The sequence below is a fragment of the Schistocerca piceifrons genome, chromosome 3, assembly GCF_021461385.2.
Source record: "Schistocerca piceifrons isolate TAMUIC-IGC-003096 chromosome 3, iqSchPice1.1, whole genome shotgun sequence".
NCBI classification, from domain to species: Eukaryota; Metazoa; Arthropoda; class Insecta; order Orthoptera; family Acrididae; genus Schistocerca; species Schistocerca piceifrons.
Window position 1 is genome coordinate 520,569,992 of NC_060140.1, and position 19,695 is coordinate 520,589,686.

At 38.0% G+C, this 19,695-nt stretch overlaps 1 protein-coding gene across 1 annotated transcript in view; it reads right to left on the reverse strand.

Moving 5' to 3' along the window:
* Window positions 1-710: 710 nt before the first annotated feature.
* LOC124787979 (nucleoporin Nup188) overlaps window positions 711-19,695 on the reverse strand; it is a 264,531-nt gene continuing 245,546 nt past the window's right edge. Inside the window, exons 23-25 of the mRNA XM_047254995.1 lie at window positions 15,632-15,851; window positions 4,858-5,076; window positions 711-1,604 (exon numbers count right to left, since the gene is read on the reverse strand). Coding sequence (XP_047110951.1) covers window positions 957-1,604; window positions 4,858-5,076; window positions 15,632-15,851 — 1,087 coding nt within the window. The 3' untranslated portion in view covers window positions 711-956. The remainder of the gene's footprint in view (window positions 1,605-4,857; window positions 5,077-15,631; window positions 15,852-19,695) is intronic.

Genomic DNA, 19,695 nt, shown 5'->3' on the forward strand with positions numbered 1-19,695 from the left:
TGATGACTGGGTAGCTCAGTCAGCAGAGCACTTGCCCGTGAATGGCAAATGTCCTGATTTCGAGTCTTGGTCCGGCACACAGTTTTAATCTGTCACAAAGATTCATATAAGTGCACACTCCACTACAGAGTGAAAATTTCATTCTGCATCTAGAAATCATGACAATCAAACATATGCTGTGTCATATAATGTCAGAGTATGATGAACTTTTTGGTAGCACATTGTGTTCACTAGTTGTGGTATGGATGAAGTTCCATTACATTTTTCTTGCAGCTTACTGCTAATACTTTCAAACAGTACTGTGGTAAAGATGGGTGACTGGTTACATTTAAAACTGTTCATAAAACCCACATTGTAATAATACATATTCCAATAGAGATCATCACTTTTATGTCATTAACTTGCGTAACACCCTTTGGAGTGTACTGTATGTTTTTCTTTGGAACTTTTATTCCAGAAATGGTATAAACTGTAAACCTGTTGAAATTAACTCTTCAGCTACAATTATTTTATAGTAGTTCCTTTGTAATTCCTAAATCTTCTTCACATAAACAAAGTTAACTAAATATATCATAAGAAATTATTTTTGTTGTCACTTACAGGAATGAGCACAGTGATCATAAGACACATGCAAAGAAATCACTCCCATTAAAGAGGAATACAGTTAGGAAGTACTGCATTTTTCTATCGCTAGTGCAGTTTACCATAGATAAACCAAATCTTTTTTATTTTATAAAAAAATGTTTTTTTTGTACAAAATGTTTTCAATAAAATCACATTACAGGCAGACATTTATCATTCTCTTGAGTGTAGCAGTACAAATTCAGTTCAGTACTGGTATCACTTTCAAATAATGACAGTCAGTAACACATCACACACAGAAGACTGGGACAAATGGACAAGAAATTCACTCACCTATGTTTTTCAATATTCACAAAAATGTGCTTCACAACAGTTTAACTAAAAATGCTGTTAATAATATATGCCATCAACTGACAATAATTCTCACTTGAACATTCTTTAAAATTAATCAGCTGCGTTCTTGCACGAGTAGGAGAAATGTCTTCATAGAGAGTCGGCAACTGAGACTCCTTAATAACTTTTGCAGTCTGTGGTTTTATCAACTTTTCAAACATTTTTTGTAACTCAGTGCTTAGTGACTTTCCTGGAGTAGACATAACTGGAACATTTGTGGACTGTTGTTCGTTGCACTGCAGAAAGGTACGATCTCCATCTGATGGCAATTGTGCATGGTCACGATCTTGACGAAAATAGGGTGTGTCTGTCAAAACTCTGCGAAATGGTGATGGTGATCCTGGTGACTTTAATGGTGATCCAATATTTCTGCCAGGAAAATTGTGAGGTAAGTTCTTTTGCACATTTTCCTCCTCTTTAGTCTTTGGACTCTCTGCATTTAAAGATCGACGTAAGGTCCTATTTGGATCACTAAGACTACGCTTCAGAGGAACCATTGCTGCTGCAATTTGATCAACATCAAAACCTCGAGCAAGACTTCTAGGAACAGATTCCACATTACCTGTAGTGTCAGACTTACTAACAGAAGTTTCCCTTGCAAATCGTTTAGTGTAATCCAGAAAAAGCGTCTGAAAAATGGAAGAAAAGAAATTAAAATTCTTGATCATCAGGATACAAATAAACTGAATACAGTGACTACATTTCATAACTCCATGATAAACTAAAGAACACACTTCTTTTTTATTTCATTATTTTCCTTATTACAGACACAACAATTACTTTTTCTTAATGTAGAAAGAATTTAATTAATAAGAAGAGAATCTAGGTTAACAGAACTTTTTTGCTTTGAGTCTATCACTAATAGCATAACTATTGGAAATATTGATAGTATCACATAAACAATAATGATGATAATCCATTTGCCAATAATTTAATTCCCAAAATGGTGTGCATGGAACTGTGATACATTACACAGAAATAAGTATGTTTGTTTCAAGTCATGATGGTACATCACAGTGTGTATAGCTAACAAGATCAATGTATATGGCAATATACTGCGCATTCAGACAGATAAAATTGCAAAGCACTTTGAGAGCAGCTTGCTCTCTTCACCGTATGGTTCATTTTCTCTTCCGTTGCTTCCATTATATTTCATATAACCAGCGGCCATACATTTTGTCTCATTATGTTCCCAAAAATGACTAGGGATGATGTCACAGCTTAACCTTTTTCTTAGAAGAAAGTCTAACATGAAGGTGAGTCTTCTAGCAGACAGTACAGTAACAGAAAGTTCTCCACATGAAAGGCCTCAAGCATTTTCATAAAATTTGTACCTTTGATATTAGCTAATCACTGAAGTCATTGGTAGCTGAGAAAGCTGTAGAACACCAATGTTTAGATGTTAGCCCTTTCACAATATCTGGTAAATTCTCCTGTGACAAAAATGCTGATTAATGCCATGTTGTTTTGATAAAAAAAACATTGTCCCAAAGTCTACTCCTGGGCTTATCCTCTACAGCTGCTACTCTTGTGGTACTTCTGCTAGCACCCCCCTCCCCCTCCTTTTATTTAAAAATAAAATTCATCAATTCCCTAAAAAATTCTATACCCCTCATCCAGTACTCTCTTACAAAATATGTTTCAAATCTTCAGTAAGAATCAAAACACCTAAGATTTATATTTGAAAGGAAACTGAACAATTTTACAGCAAATAATTTCAAATTTATTATAAAATCTCTTTGTGGTTTAAGAACTGGCATACCGTGAAATGGAAACATGCAACCTTATAAATGTTTACATGATAATTTATTATGTCAGGATTCTCTGATTAATAAAAATTCACATTATCCATTTTGGCAATTTATTGCCATCTTCAGATGTGATAATTAATCCACAAAGAGATTCATTAATCATTATGAAATAAAAAACTTAAGTAATATGCATTCTGCACATCATGAAATGGTATCAAATATGTCAATGACATATATCTCATGTTATCAAATGGTTAAACAGACAAATTAAAATATTGTCATATACTTTTTATATAGGGCTTATGGGAAACAAGGGCACAGGAAATGGGAAGAGGTAAAATCAAAGGCCATAGGCCCAGTGTCAATAATTCTGATGGAATTTCTATTACATCAAGAGCCTTGTTTCGACTTAGGTCTTACTGTGCACTGTCAGATTCTTCTCACAGTACCATTTCTCTGATGTCATCTTCATCTACGTCCTTTTCCATGACATTGCCTTCAAGCTTTCCTGTTTTGCCTAGTGTTTGCTTGTCATTCAGGCTCCTTACAGGCGATTCTCTCCTCCTCCTCCTCCTCCTCCTCCTCCTCCTCTCTCTCTCTCTCTCTCTCTCTCTCTCTCTCTCTCTCGGCATCTATCTTGTCCGTTATTATATATGCTTATACAGCTTTGGATTTTTCCTCTAGCTACGGCTGGTTTGCACTGCCTATCCCATTTCTTAACTTTGTCATCTATCAAACCTGCCCCTTCGTCTTCTATTGTATTTATTTGCTCTTTTGAGTCATTTGCTCCCCAAATGCTTCCTATGGAACTCCCAACATTCTTTGGTTCTTTCAGTTTAACCAGGCCCCATCTCCTTAATTTCCTATCTTTCTGCAATTTCTTCAGTTTTAATCAGCATTTCATAACCAATAAATTATGGTCAGTGTTCAAATCTGCTCCTGTAACAATATGATAGCAAGTTTTCTCTGCAACTTCCATTAGGTGGCTTTCCCTTTCATTCCTTTCTCTCAGTCCATGTTCTACTATATTTTGTCTTCTGCCTTTTCCTACTATCGAACTTCAGCAGTCCACCAAAATTAAATGTTTGTCTCCCTGAAGTATCAGAATATTCTTTCAATCTTATGTAGAGTTAGTTGACTTATAAACTTGTATTACTGTGGTTGGTGTTGGCTTAGCATCAATCCTGAATGTGATAACCCAGTCACTACATTGTTCATAGACACTTAACTGCATTCCTGTTTTCTTGCTCATTATTAAACATACTCCTCTACAGCCCCTATTTGTTATTTCATGTCTTACATGACAAGAAACCCTTGGAAGTCCAAATAAAATGGTACTGTGACAAGTATTGGATAAAATGATCAGATTACTGATTTTAACCAAGACAGCAAAGTATAAGCACTTAGACGTAATTTTTCCATGTAAAATAACAAAAACTATAACAGGCAGGAGAAAACATGCACAAAGGTTAAAGAAATGTGTAAGACTTCAGAGTCAATGGCTCCTTCTTCTGGCAACGGTTGAAGAGGAAGGTACAGGGATGAAGGAATGGACCGGCAAGGTTTATGAAATGGGGAAAGTTCAGAAAAGTCGTCCTGAATCCCAGGTCGGGGGACACTTACTGCACAGGTAACTCTCCCCTGATATGGCGTTCTACAGGGTGGGTAAAGCTCTCCAGAACTGGGGTTCTGGACAACTTTTCTGATCTCTCCCCATTTTCTAAACCTTGCCAGTCATTTTCCTTCATCCCTCTTTCTTCCTCATCAATCCTTCTGCCAGAGGGAGGAGCCACTGGCTCTGAAAGCTTACACATTTCTTTACTCTTTGGTAAGTTTACTCCTGCTGCAGCTTGGTGAGTGGATTTTTTATCTATACAATTACATTACATTTTCAAAAATTGATTATTTTTGTTGACACAAAACCCTAACATGGATATTCTCTATCCAACAAATAACCTACTTCTGTTATTGAAAACTTGCAACACATTTTTAATTACTTATGTGAAAGGTAAACAACTTTAAAAAATGGATAAAATAATTACATTTTAAGAAAATGATTGCATATAACTAGTTCAAAATCATCTGTTCTCGGGGAAAAAATGTAAATTAGTTCTCTTAAATTATTACTCACCATTTCCATGCTCAAGTTTCTGTGGAACATCTCTCTCTTAATCTGTGGGAGCTCTGCTGAATGAAGGAGCCCCTGAGTGATAACAAGTTCAAGGCATAACTCCAATAGCACAGTGCACTTTTGTTTATTAAGTGTTGACACCCACATTGTACTCAGACCAGATGATACTGTGCTATACCGCACAGATGTGCTTGGAGTGGACTGTCCTGTTCGACTACCCTAGAACATTCAGCAATGAGCCGGTTATGAGGAGTGAGTAACATCATCTAGTTGCTGTGAAGTTTCCTACAATAAATTAAAGGTATATACTAGAGTGGCAACGGCGTCGCCGCAGTGGATACACTGGTTCCTGTCAGATCACTGAAGTTAGACGCATGGCCAGCACTTGGATGGGTGACCATGTGCTGTTGCCATTTTTCAAGGTGCACTCAGCCTCATGATGCCAACTGAGGAGCTACTCGACCGAATAATAGTGGCACCAGTCAAAGAAAACCATCATAATGACCGGGAGAGTGGTGTGCTGACCACACGCTCCTCCTATCAACATGAGGATGACATGGTGGTCAGATGGCCCCAATGGGGCACTTGTGGCCTGAAGACGAAGTGCTTTCTTTTATGTTTTATATATGCTAGAGTACCATCACATCAAGAGTACCCTATGTTTTCTTTGTGTTACAATACAAAAAAAGCTTCCGAATCCTTTGCACATTAGTGAATATATAAGTTCATGTGAAAATTTAAAAAGAGTAAACAGTATGTGGAAAGGAGGGGGTGTTTTCATTAGTTTAATACACATATTAAAACATGAATCTGAGTCGCACAATAATACACATCTGGCCATTAAAATAGTGACATAAGGAAGCATAATAAATAACGCAATTTTATTTTTTGTCCATATATGGTACTGTAGGAACAATACATTATTAAACTAGTAGCTGATTTGAGGTTATCCAGGGTGCAAAAATTTGTACACTGACAAGGAGCAGTCCCCATCAGTGGCACAAACTTTTTGAGACTATTTATACGATGAGGTAGGTTAAGCTCACAGGTATCACACCCTGCAGCCATTCACCCTAGTGTCCTTTGTTAGTGAGTAATCGAGGGGGAGGGCGGAAAATAATAATAATAATAATAATAATAATAATAATAATAATAATAATAGTAAAATATTAAAGAAGAACTAAAAGAAAAATATAGACAAAGACTAACAAAAATACTGAAAACAGAATTGACAGCAAGAAACAACATAAAAGCTATAAATACTTACGCTATACCAATACTGACCTACTCATTTGGAGTAGTGAAATGGAGTAACACAGACCTAGAAGCACTCAATACACTTACACGATCACAATGCCACAAATATAGAATACATCACATACATTCAGCAACAGAAAGATTCACATTAAGCAGAAAGGAAGGAGGAAGGGGATTTATCGACATAAAAAACCTACATTATGGACAGGTAGACAATTTAAGAAAATTCTTTATAGAACGAGCAGAAACTAGCAAAATACACAAAGCAATCACTCATATAAATACATCGACTACATCACTGCAATTTCATAACAACTTCTACAACCCTCTAGATCACATAACATCAACAGATACGAAGAAAGTAAATTGGAAAAAGAAAACACTACATGGCAAGCACCCGTATCATCTAACACAGCCACACATCGATCAAGACGCATCCAACACATGGCTAAGAAAAGGCAATATATATAGTGAGACGGAAGAATTCATGATTGCAATACAGGATCAAACAATAAACACCAGATATAACAGTAAGCATATTATTAAAGATCGCAATACCAGAACAGATAAATGCAGACTTTGCAAACAACAAATAGAAACAGTAGATCACATCACAAGCAGGTGTACAATACTAGCAAACACAGAATACCCCAGAAGACATGACAATGTAGCAAAAATAATACATCAACAACTTGCCATACAACATAAACTTATAAAACAACACGTTCCCACATACAAGTATGCACCACAAAATGTACTGGAGAATGATGAATACAAATTATACTGGAACAGAACCATTATAACAGATAAAACAACACCACATAACAAACCTGACATATAATCACCAACAAAAAGAAGAAATTAACACAACAAATCGAAATATGCATACCCAATACAACAAATATACAAAAGAAAACCGGAGAAAAAATTGAAAAATACATCCAACTGGCTGAGGAAGTCAAGGACTGTGGCATCAGGATAAAGTTGACATTATACCAATTATACTATCAACTACAGGAGTCATACCACACAATATCCACCAGTACATCAATGCAATACAGCTACATCCAAACTTATATATACAACTACAGAAATCCATAATTATTTATACATGTTCAATTACCCGAAAGTTCCTAAATGCAATATAATGTATACCGTACAGATAAAAGGAAGTCACGCTTGATCAAGGTCTGCGTCACTTTACATTTTTGACCAGACATAACGTCTGAGAAAAGAAAGAAATAATAATAATAATAATAATTATTATTATTATTCAATTAACTGGCTTAAATGTAATTTTGTGTTTCTATTCATCTGCCAATCATTTTAATCATACATTTTGACACCACTGCTCGGTCAATATAAGTAGATTATTTCATTTTTTGTTTGTTAACTGGTAGATAGGCAGTTTCAAATGTTTAAAATGTTATGATAGATAAATAAAAATAATAAAATTCATATGCACATAGACCGTGAATAGAAAAAATGAGAGCAACTGAAAAAGTTAATATGGTGATTAAAATTATGTGAAAAAAATAAGAAAAATTACATTTAAACCGATGAATTGAATAAAAATAATGATCAAAGAAATTTGGATGAATATTTAAAAATAAAGCACCCAATGACATTTGAACCCACAACCTTTTACATGTGACGTATGTACCATAACCATTATGCTACGGAACCAATCTGTATAACACATCATTTTTTAAAGCTACAGATGATCACACAAAATTCCAAAATTTCTTCACGTCAGTCACTCACGAAGAAGGGTCCACCAGGGTGAATGGCTGCAGGGTGTGATACCTGCGACCTGAACCTACATCACCATACAGGTGGCTTCAAAATGTCAATCCCAACACTGGGGACCTCTTCCTACGAGATGTCATCTCTAGCAAGAACAACAGTTTTAATCTGGATGAGCACAGAATTGAACTAAGCTTGAATAACAGACACACATACATCATTCCTTGTTTCAGCTCAATACTGGAGTTCATCAATCACAGTGTCTGGCAAGTAGTGGCAAGCCAGACTCTTTGCAACAGTCCAATAGCCTCAGTATTTAGGTAGGTCAGAACAACAAAGACTACAGGTGGTCTTCAACATGTGGTCCTGCATTACCCTACTGAAAGGTAACATCACGGAGCCCTCAAAGATAGGACACAGTCATCAGCCTTAACATGTCATAAATGTAATGGTTACTGTCCAAATTACAAGCTATGCTAACCAGAAGAGATCGAGTCATATAATCAATGGCATCTCATACCATCACATCAGATGCTGGGACTGGATAACTATCACAAAAGCTATCTGACAATGTTTGTTCTCCTAGGAGCCTCCACACATGGATATGTCTATAATGATTGTATGCCCAGAACGAGGGCTTACTTGAAAAGACAGTATGGTGCCACTCCTGTGTGCAGGGTTTTTGATGGCTGCACTGTTGTTCGTGCATTTTTCTCTGGTGTTGTGTCAATGGAAACTAAAACAATAGTCGCTGTGCTAACAATCTCCTCTATAATTTTGATGTAGTTTCCTGCAACTATGGCACCATGTTTTCATTCTTTCAGTCATCTGATGTCTTCCTTTCTCTCTGTACTGTTCCCATGATCTGAAAGAGCCACTGCACTCTAACAATGCCGACTACTCTCACCATCGCCATACTTACTTCATCCAATCCGGGTGCTTTTCCCTACTTTCATGGTTTTTATCACTTCCTCCACTTATGTTCAGGTGAAGTCGTTCTTAAAATCCTCTACATCCCCTCGCTCCTGATTTTTCTCTTCCACATTTCCATTGTGGTTTAGAAACATTTCAAAATATTCCTTCCATGTCTCCTTGCTTTTCTGTACATTCACATCTTCCTTCCCTTCCTTATTTATCAGTCTAACATTTTCCATCATGCCTCTCTTCCCAGTCTTCACCATTCCATAGAGGACTTTCTACTCCCTTCAGTGCCCTCTTCCATCATATTTGTCCACTATCTCACCAATTTCCTCCTCTCTCATGCTACAACTCTCATCATCACCTACTTCTTCTCAATGTACTCCTTCCTTGCTTCCCCTGTTCTTTCCTGAAACAATATACAGATTGATTCATTTTTCTTTGTAATTTCATCTCTTACTGTAACATTCCACCAGCATGTTTCTTTTCACCTTTTATCATCACTGATTATTCTGTACGTGTTGTTTCCACCGTCACCATACCTGACCTTCTCCATTTTCTCCTCTACTGACTGCATTTCATCTCTCGACAGTTGCTCTTTATTATTTTCTGAAATTATTCTTTACATTTCCCTTCTTTCAGCTTCCACAGTTTTATCTTCTTCCCCGTCTTTCTCCCCCTATTGCTCTTTAGTCCCTCTGATTGTCACCGTTAAAAACAGTGATCACCATATAAGGCTTTAGAAGGTAGTACACTGATTCTGTGACTGTTCTCTTTGTGTCCTGGTCATATAAAATGTAGTGCAACACTTTTTTACTCAACAAATCTTAGCTGTAACCATATAACCCTTTTACTTCCCCTCTTCCAAATTAGTGTTACTAGCTCATTCCTTTTACAAAAATCTAAAGATTTTAGCCCTTCCTCGTTTCTCCATTGCCCCCCCCCCCCCCCTTTACTAATCAAAATACTTCCTCATACTCTCCAATTTCCTTTCACACAAGTCTAGTGCCTTTAAAGTTAGAAATTCAGTCTTCATACAACACAATTTCTTTTGCCAATAGAACACGAGTAATTCAACCTCTTAACAGCATAAATTGTAGTAGTACCAAACATGGCCCATATTACTTCAAGAATTTAAAATAAAATGGAGCAACTGTATTTTGTAAATTTTCTTTTCCCAGTTTAAAGATATGAACACTGCTGAGAATAGTTTTAGTGGTGTGGAGTCTCTGTGCCTGACTAATCTCCAAATTCTGACTTTCCCACTACCCTAGTTAAATGACAGATATGACCTCCTTTGGCACAACTGATTTACTCATACTGCTATGAGATAATACAAAATATCGTTTCATTTCAAATTCAGTAGAATGCCATGTTAATTACTAAAACAGCATGAAAATGCCCATCAAAGGACAATAAACACAAACTACACCCACATATATACTCCATAACCCAACATAAGATTCATGACAGAGTGTACCTTGTACAACTCCTTATCATTCCCTTTCTTGTTGCACTCACAAACGGAGCATGGGAGAAATGACCGCCTATATGCTTCCAGAAGATCCCCGATTTCTCTACTTTGTTTCTTAGGTCCTTATGTCTTGGTGGCAGCATGTTATCTCAGTCATCCACAAATGACAGTTCTTTAAGTTTTCTCAGCAGTGTTTCACAAAAATAAAACCACTCATTTGAGTTAAAGAAGAATTTCTATAACACTCTTGTGCTGATCGTACTTGGTGGTAACAAATCTAGCAGCCTACCTCTGAGTTACTTCAATGTCTTCCTTTAACTCAACCTGGTGAGAATTCCAAACATATAAGTAGTACTCAAGAATGGGTTATAAAAGAGTTTTGTATGTAGTCTCCTTTACAGATGAGCTACACTATTCTAGAAGTTTTCCAATAAGCAGAAGCTGACTATTCATCTTCCATTAGCTGCTAGTTTCATTTTACATTGCCTTGTAATGTTAAACTTTGATGTTTAACAGATGTGACTGGGCCAAGCAACACACCATAAATACTGTATTTGAACTTTACAAATCTGCATTCATTTACATTTTCCCCACATGTAGTGCAAGCTGCCATTCATCATACCAAATGGAAGTTATGTCCAAATCATCCTACGATGATGGTTTGATAAGCCTGGCAAATTTCCATGAAAGAATGCAACATTTTTGTTGCACCTTCATGGTTGGTATGCTGGATTGTTCCAAGAATCTTATAAAGAATTTCAACAATGTACAGTTCATTACCAACAGCCATCTGAATTGTTCAGTGTGTTGACTGGGACTGAAAACCAAGTTTTGTGCTGTTATTAAACATTTTCATTTGAAGGGCTGGACTGCCATTCAAATCAAAACAGAACTGGATGAAGTTCATGTGGACTCTGTAGCATCACTGAAGACCATTTTCTTTTGGATTAATGAATGTAAATGTGGTCAGAGAAGCATTGAAGATGAAATATGCTCCGGCTGTCCAAATGAGGTCACCACAAAGGAAACCATTAACAAAATGCCTTTATGTGGTAAAGCAAGACAACCAAATAAAAATTCGTAAGACTGCTGAGACTGTAGGCATCTCAACTAAGCAGGGACATAATATACTGCATGGAGAATTGGCTATGAAGAAACTGTGTGAGAGATGGGTTCCGTGACTGCTCATAGTCAACCAAAAGTGCATCCAGCAGGATATTTCATCACAATATTTGGCAATATTTCAATGCGACTCATAGAAATTTTTGTGCTGATCTGTGACTGTTGATGAAACATCTTTATACACCAGGGTCAAAACAGCAATCAAAACAATGGACAAAGACTGATGATAGCACACCACAGAAGGCAAAGCCCATTTTGTGTAAACCAACAGCTGAGATCACAATAACGTTTGTTTATTATGACCAGTTTCAGCTTATATTACAGCCATCCTCAGATTTCTTTTTTTGGCCCCCTATGGCTGGTGCTGGCAGTTCCTCAGTTTTGCACATAATACCACCATCGTACACTCAAGGTTGAGTGTACGATCATGGTATCACATGAAAAACTGAGGAGCTACCAGCACCAGCCAGAGGGAGCACATAAAATATGAGAATGGCTTTAACATAAGCTGGAACTGGTCATAACAAACAAATGTAATTGCAATCTCGACTGTTGTTTTACCCGAAGTATATCATCAATTCGCTGTGCTCCATGGACAATGCTGTCTAAATTTCAGAAAGAACATTTTGTCAACTCGTAGGTTGAAGGCCACTGTTTTTTGGGATTCCTGAGGAATAATTCTCATAGATAACTTGGAAAAAGGCAGAACCATAACAAGACCCTATTATGCTTCTTTATTGGACTATTTGAAACTTGCGTTGGCTGATAAAAGACCAAGCTTAGCACGCAAAAAAATTCTCTTTCACCAGGATAATTCACCACCCCACACATCAGTGTTGACAATGGCGAAAGTGCATGAATTGGGCTTTGAATTAGTTTCTCATCCACCCTATTCACCAGACTTAGCCCCTAACTTGAAAATTTGTCTTGCTGAGAAGAAATTTTTATCAAATGAGAAAGTGATAGTCTCAGTCAATGAGTATTTTGCAGCATCTGACAAAACCTATTCTTCCAATGGGATGAAAAAGCTGGAATATCGCTACACCAAGAGTATATCTCTCAAAAGAGACTATGTAGAGAAGTACAATGAGTAGTTTATGAAACAAATGCCTTTTCTTGCTATTTACCAGACGTACCAAACCACCCTCATATGTCTTCCTACAGCCACTTACAGATGACACTTTCCAGTACACCACAGCATCATCAACAAATAGTTACAGACTGCTGGTCACCCCATCTGTAAGATTGTTTATATATACAGAGAACAAGATTGGTCCTATCAAACTTCCCTGGGACATGACTGACGATATCCTTGCCCCTGATAAATACAACACTCCAAAATAATGAACTGGGTTCTATTACTTCAAAAGTCTTTGAGCTACTCGCATATCTGAGAAACTATTTCATATGCTCATATCATTGTTAACAGTACGCAGCAGGGTACTGTGTCAAATGCTTTCCAGAAATCTAGGAATAGGGAATTTGCCTGCTGCTCTTCAGGCCATGTCCCAGGATATCACGCGAGAAAAGAGCAAGTTGTGGTTTGCACGAGAGATGTTTTCTAAACCTGTGTTGATATATGGAAACAAATTTTCTTGTTCAAGAAAATTTATTATATTATTATTTAGAATATGCTCAAGAATTATGCAACAATTTAGAATACACTCAAGAATTCTGCAGCAAACCTATGTTAAGGATTTTGATCTGTAATTGTGTGCCTCTGTTCTTGTACTCTTCTTATATATATGTGTGTGTGTGTGTGTGTGTGTGTGTGTGTGTGTGTGGAGGGGGAGGGGGGCTGATTTAGGGGAGGAGACCAAACAGTGAGGTCATTGGTCTCATCAGATTAGGGAAGGATGGGGAAGAAGGAAGTCAGCTGTGCCCTTTCAAAGGAACCACCCCAGCTTTTGCCTGAAGTGATTTAAGGAAAATCACAGAAAACCTAAATCAGGATGGCCAAACATGGGATTGAACCAATGTCCTCCCAAATGCGAGTCCAGTGTGCTTTACCAAACGAAAGCGCTGGCACGCTGATAGACACACAAACAAACACAAACATACACACAAAATTCTAGCTTTTGCAACCAACAGTTGCTTCATCAGGAAAGAGGGAAGGAGAGGAAGAGAAGAAAGGATGTGGGTTTTAAGGGAGAGGGTAAGGAGTCATTCCAATCCCGGGAGCGGAAAGACTTACCTTAGGGGGAAAAAAGGACGGGTATACACTCGCGCGCACACACACACACACACACACACACACACACACACACACACACACACACACACACGCACACACACACATATCCATCCACACATATACAGACACAAGCAGACATATTCAAAGACCTCTATTATATATATAAAATAGAGGGAAACATTCCACGTGTGCTTCTTTCTAATTGCTTGAGACTTTCTATTGGCCACAACATTCTTGATAAGTGCAAGCTAAGTAGGGGGTCGATGCCAATGACTAAGGGGGTCAATGCCAAAGACTACTTTCTATAAAACCTAATTGGGATTTCGGACATGGGGACTTGTTTATTTTCAATCCTTTCAGCTGCTTTTTCAAAGCCAGAGATACTCATTTCTATGTCATCCATGTGGCATTTCTGGGATGTTAAACTATCATAAGTCTGTACGATCCTCCTGCTTGAATGATTTCTTCGAATGCATAATTTAAAACTTCAGCTTTCATTTTGCTACCTTTTATTGCCACACCACACTTATCTTGAAGTGACTGAACACATGCCTTTGACTAGCTTAGCAATTTTATGTAAGATCTGAGTTTTCTATGATTCTCAACAAGATCTTTTGCTAATGTATGATGGGGGAAGTAGGTGAATGCTTTGCACATCAATCTTTTTGTAGATGCATCAAATTTTAGTAACTTTTGCATGTCAACATTTCTGTATTTTTTTTTTAATGAGAGTGAAACAATATCCATTTTAAATGTTTTCAGTATATCATATCTCGCAGTTTTCAGATATCGAAGAAAAGAAATTTAACATCAAAGTTGCTGTTTACTTACTGGTTGACTAGTTTCTGTCAAAGTTACTACAACACCTACAATAAATAAGTCAGCATAAGACACAATGTAATCCAATAAGAACAAATTCTCCATTACATATAAAATATCACTGTCGCTAGGATCACAGCATGCTGGATTATGAAGATGTGATACATGTGATGACATTTACTACAGTCCACACTAACCACATCTTAAATACAAATACATGGCTTGTGACAATGGGCAAAGCTCAAAACTAGTCAGCCAGTAAACAAACAGCAAGTTTGGTGTTAAAATGTCCTTTACTCAATCTGTATTCTGAAACTTCCTGGCACATTAAAACTGTGTGCCAGACTGGAACTCAAACCTAGGAAGTTGCCTTTAATGGGCAATTGCTCCACCAACTGAGTTACCCAAGCATGACTCACTAACCTGGCCTCACAGCTTTACTTCCACCAGTACTCCATATTCACAGAAGTCATCCTGCAACATTCAGGAACTAGCACTCCTGGAAAAAGAAGTGAAGGTCTGCAAGGTTGCAAGAGGAATTACGTGAGTTTTGGAAGAAAAGAAATTAAGCACCGGTAGAAGTAAAGCAGTGATGGTGGGTCATGCTTGGATAGCTCAGTTCGCTGAGCACTCGTCCATGATGGGCAAAGGTCTCAGGTTCAACTCCCAGTCTGGCACACAGTTTTAATCTGCCAAGTTTCAAAATGGCACACACTCCACTGTAGAATGAAAATTCTTTTTTAAATCTTTGTTTTCTCAGAATTTTTTCAAATTTTGTTATTAAAGCATGGTGTGTCTGTTTTGCACTTCATCCAGTTACACAGCATATACTCATCCAGAGCATGACTTACTACTAGTTTTAAACTTTGCCCATACTTCCTATGTATCCATCTCACCGGAACCAAATGACATCCTGTCTTAGTAGGATGCTAACAACTGCTTATCTCTTTCCAGCATAAAAACTCTCCTAGCCTGCTGGATGGATTTATTAACTGATTAATAAAGCATTCTCAATACATTTCAATGCTGTGTGTAATTTTCTTTTCCAGGTATGGCAAGCAAGTACTAATGCCAGGAAATAAAGATTAAAAATGAATAGAAAAGCAACACTGGTCAACAGAAGACAGAACAAAAAAGTAAAATATACCTGTACTAAAGCTGGACTTAAATTTGTTTCAGAAAAAATATACATTGAAACTGAGGTAAAAAGTGTGTTTTCTACAAAAGACAACTTCACAGGATACCTTTGACAGTGCCTGTGTGCAAATGTTTATTATTGTAATCAAAGCTCCAAATGTCAAATTCGGAATTGGAGAATCTTCATCTAACATTGGTGTGCTGAAAATAGTATCAACAATAGGCTGCCAGTCAACATATTCTTCCATTTTTCCATTTAGTAATGGTAGCAATCCTGGTCCAAATGGTCTTAAAATCACCAAGCACATGACTGCCATTTCCAGTAACCTGGAAGCAAACAATGAGCTATAGTCATTAGTAAGTAACAGCATTATATAAAAGTCCCAAGTTCTTTCAATTCTGAATATCACACTTTCAAATACACAAACTTGCAGCTGCTTAATACAGCAGATTCTGAAACATAAATATCTTTAAAGTCACAGTGTGAGCATCTGTTGTGGAGAGACATATATTACGCAACAACCACAAAATATGAGGAGAATCAGTCTACCTACATAAATCATTGGTACTTCAGTGATTACATACTTTCTACAACATAAATATAAATATTTAATGCAGAAATGTGGATGAAGTTGACAAATAATTAATATGTAGGAAATTCCAAATGCAAGAGATCTGCTAATGGAAACGCCTGCTAACAACAATAATTATACATACACTGGTCAAGCAAAAGATAAATGCGAACAGAAAAGATAGGATGAATACAAAAAATTAGATTTTTTTAAGTTTCCTTCATATGTGAAACACACACACACACACACACACACACACACACACCACACACATTCAAGTGTGCATTGCAATCAAACAAATAAATAGGGAACAAGGAAAGTTATGAATTTTTTGTGTATGTTAATGTGAATTCTTTTTTTTAATTACTTACTCTTATTTTCTCTTTGTCGCAATGAGATTACTTCGATGCTAAAATAGTGCCACAGATAACAGTATATGTGAATGTGTGCCTCTAAATGCCAACAAGGCTCTCTTTGGGGAAAATGTGAAAAAAAACACCTTCAGATTTTTCTTAGGTCATAGTTCTACAATCTGACTGTCTTCTGCAAGTGCATCATCAGCTGTGGAGTCCAAACATAAATTTCTTTTCTAAATGGCCTGCTCTGCACGGAAACGGTAGGTGTTTTGTTACTTTGATGAACAGTGTTACTGAAAATATGTATTTTTTCTTCTTCTCTTTATCATGCATACCATAGGCATAGCCACAGCCATTTGTTGTTGTGCAATTTCATGGGTGTAACAGCAATCACACAGTCCACATATTTGGGAAAATTAAAATTTCTTCTGATCAAAGACTTTCTCTAATAATAATTATTACATTCTTTTTAAAAATTACACTACCTTCTCTCTCTCTCTCTCTCTCTCTCTCTGTGTGTGTATGTGTGTGTGTGTGAGAGAGAGAGAGAGAGAGAGAGAGAGAGAGAGAGAGAGAGAGAGAGAGAGTTGTATTTCTCTTTAAAAATGATTCGTCTACCTCATAGTTAGATGATAAAAGCATAAATACTACTACTACTACTACTACTACTACTACTACTAATAATAATAATAATAATAAATATACTATTACTCATCAAGGCAAACTGCTAAACCAGGTATAGTGGGAATTATCTTGGCCACAGGACTAGATACAGTTACCTTCCATTTCAAAACAGCACACATTTTTATCTCACACCATGGATGTGAAAAGTGATTGTGAAAAGTAATTGTGGAAAATAACTCTGTGGGAAGCCACAACAACTTGTTGTTAACGCCATTAATTTTACCGACAATGAGAATGAGGAAGGTGTGAAAACTGGCCAAAAGCAACAACAGCGAGTTGTCGAGGGTAAACAGTAGGACACAACAAGAGGAGGACAGACAAAGGAGATGCAATAGAGAAATAACAAGTTCAGTAAGTAAACCAAGATCAAAAACCTACTAAGACATTGTGAATTTGGAACCTACAACAATGTGTAACAAGATTAGTATAAGAGCACAGTGGAATCATGACCGACTATGGAGCTGCTGCACATGCTACTAAAATAGCATGAACACCTCGGATTTATTTTATGAGCACAACATGATATCGTAAGAGCAATGACGTACTTGTATATGACATAATCCGCTACTAAAAAATCATCAATATATATATATATATATATATATATATATATATATATATATATATATATATATTAAAAACAAAGATTCAGTGACTTACAAAACGGGAAAACGCTGGTAGATAGGCACAAAAAAAAAAAAAAAAAACCCACACACAAACACAAAATTTCAAGCTTTCGCAACCCACGGTTGCTTCGTCAGGAAAGAGGGAAGGAGAGGGAAAGATGAAAGGATGTTGGTTTTGAGGGAGAGGGTAAGGAGTCATTCCAATCCCGCGAGCGGAAAGACTTACCTTAGGGGGAAAAAAAGGACAGGTATACACTCGCACACACACACATCCATCCACACATATACGAACACAAACAAACATATTTAAAGGCAAAGAGTTTGGGCAGAGATGTCAGTCGAGGCGGAAGTGCAGAGGCAAAGATGTTACTGAATGACAGGTGAGGTATGAGTGGCGGCAACTTGAAATTAGCGGAGACTGAGGCCTGGTGGATAACGGAAGAGAGGATGTATTGAAGGGCAAGTTCCCATCTCCAGAGTTCGGATAGGTTGGTGTTAGTGGGAAGTATCCAGATAACCCGGACGGTGTAACACTGTGCCAAGATGTGCTGGCCGTGCACCAAGGCATGTTTAGCCACAGGGTGATCCTCATTACCAACAAACACTGTCTGCCTGTGTCCATTCATGCGAATGGACAGTTTGTTGCTGGTCATTCCCACATAGAAAGCGGCACAGTGTAGGCAGGTCAGTTGGTAAATCACATGGGTGCTTTCACACGTGGCTCTGCCTTTGATCGTGTACACCTTCCGGGTTACAGGACTGGAGTAGGTGGTGGTGGCAGGGTGCATGGGACGGGTTTTACACCGGGGGCGGTTACAAGGGTAGGAGCCAGAGGGTAGGGAAGGTGGTTTGGGAATTTCATAGCGATGAACCAAGAGGTTATGAAGGTTAGGTGGACAGCGGAAAGACACTCTTGGTGGAGTGGGGAGGATTTCATGAAGGATGGATCTCATTTCGGGGCAGGATTTGAGGAAGTCGTATCCCTGCTGGAGAGCCACATTCAGAGTCTGATCCAGTCTCGGGAAGTATCCTGTAACAAGTGGGGCACTTTTGGGGTTCTTCTGTGAGAGGTTCTGGGTTTGAGAGGATGAGGAAGTGGCTCTGGTTATTCGCTTCTGTACCAGGTCGGGAGGGTAGTTGCGGGATGCAAAAGCTGTTTTCAGGTTGTTGGTGTAATGGTTCAGGGATTCAGGACTGGAGCAGATTCGTTTGCCACGAAGGCCTAGGCTGTAGGGAAGGGACCGTTAGATGTGGAATGGGTGGCAGCTGTCATAATGGAAGTACTGTTGCTTGTTGGTGGGTCTGATGTGGACGGATGTGTGAAGCTGGTCATTGGACAGATGGAGGTCAATGTCAAGGAAAGTGGCATGGGATTTGGAGTAGGACCAGGTGAATCTGATGGAACCAAAGGAGTTGAGGGTGGAGAGGAAATTATGGAGTTCTTCTTCACTGTGAGTCCAGATCATGAAGATGTCATCAATAAATCTGTACCAAACTTTGGGTTGGCAGGCTTGGGTAACCAAGAAGACTTCCTCTAAGCGACCCATAAATAGGTTGGCATAAGAGGGGTCCCTCCTGGTACCCATGGCTGTTCCCTTTAATTGTTGGTATATCTGGCCTTCAAAAGCGAAGAAGTTGTGAGTCAGGATGAAGCTGGCTAAGGTGATGAGGAAAGAGGTTTTAGGTAGGGTGGCAGGTGATCGGCATGAAAGGAAGTGCTCCATTGCAGCGAGGCCCTGGAGGTGCGGGACATTTGTGTACAGGGAAGTGGCATCAATGGTTACAAGGATGGTTTCCGGGGGTAACAGACTGGGTAAGGATTCCAGGCATTCGAGAAAGTGGTTGGTGTCTTTGATGAAGGATGGGAGACTGCATGTAATGGGTTGAAGGTGTTGATCCACGTAGGCAGAGATATGTTCTGTGGAGGCTTGGT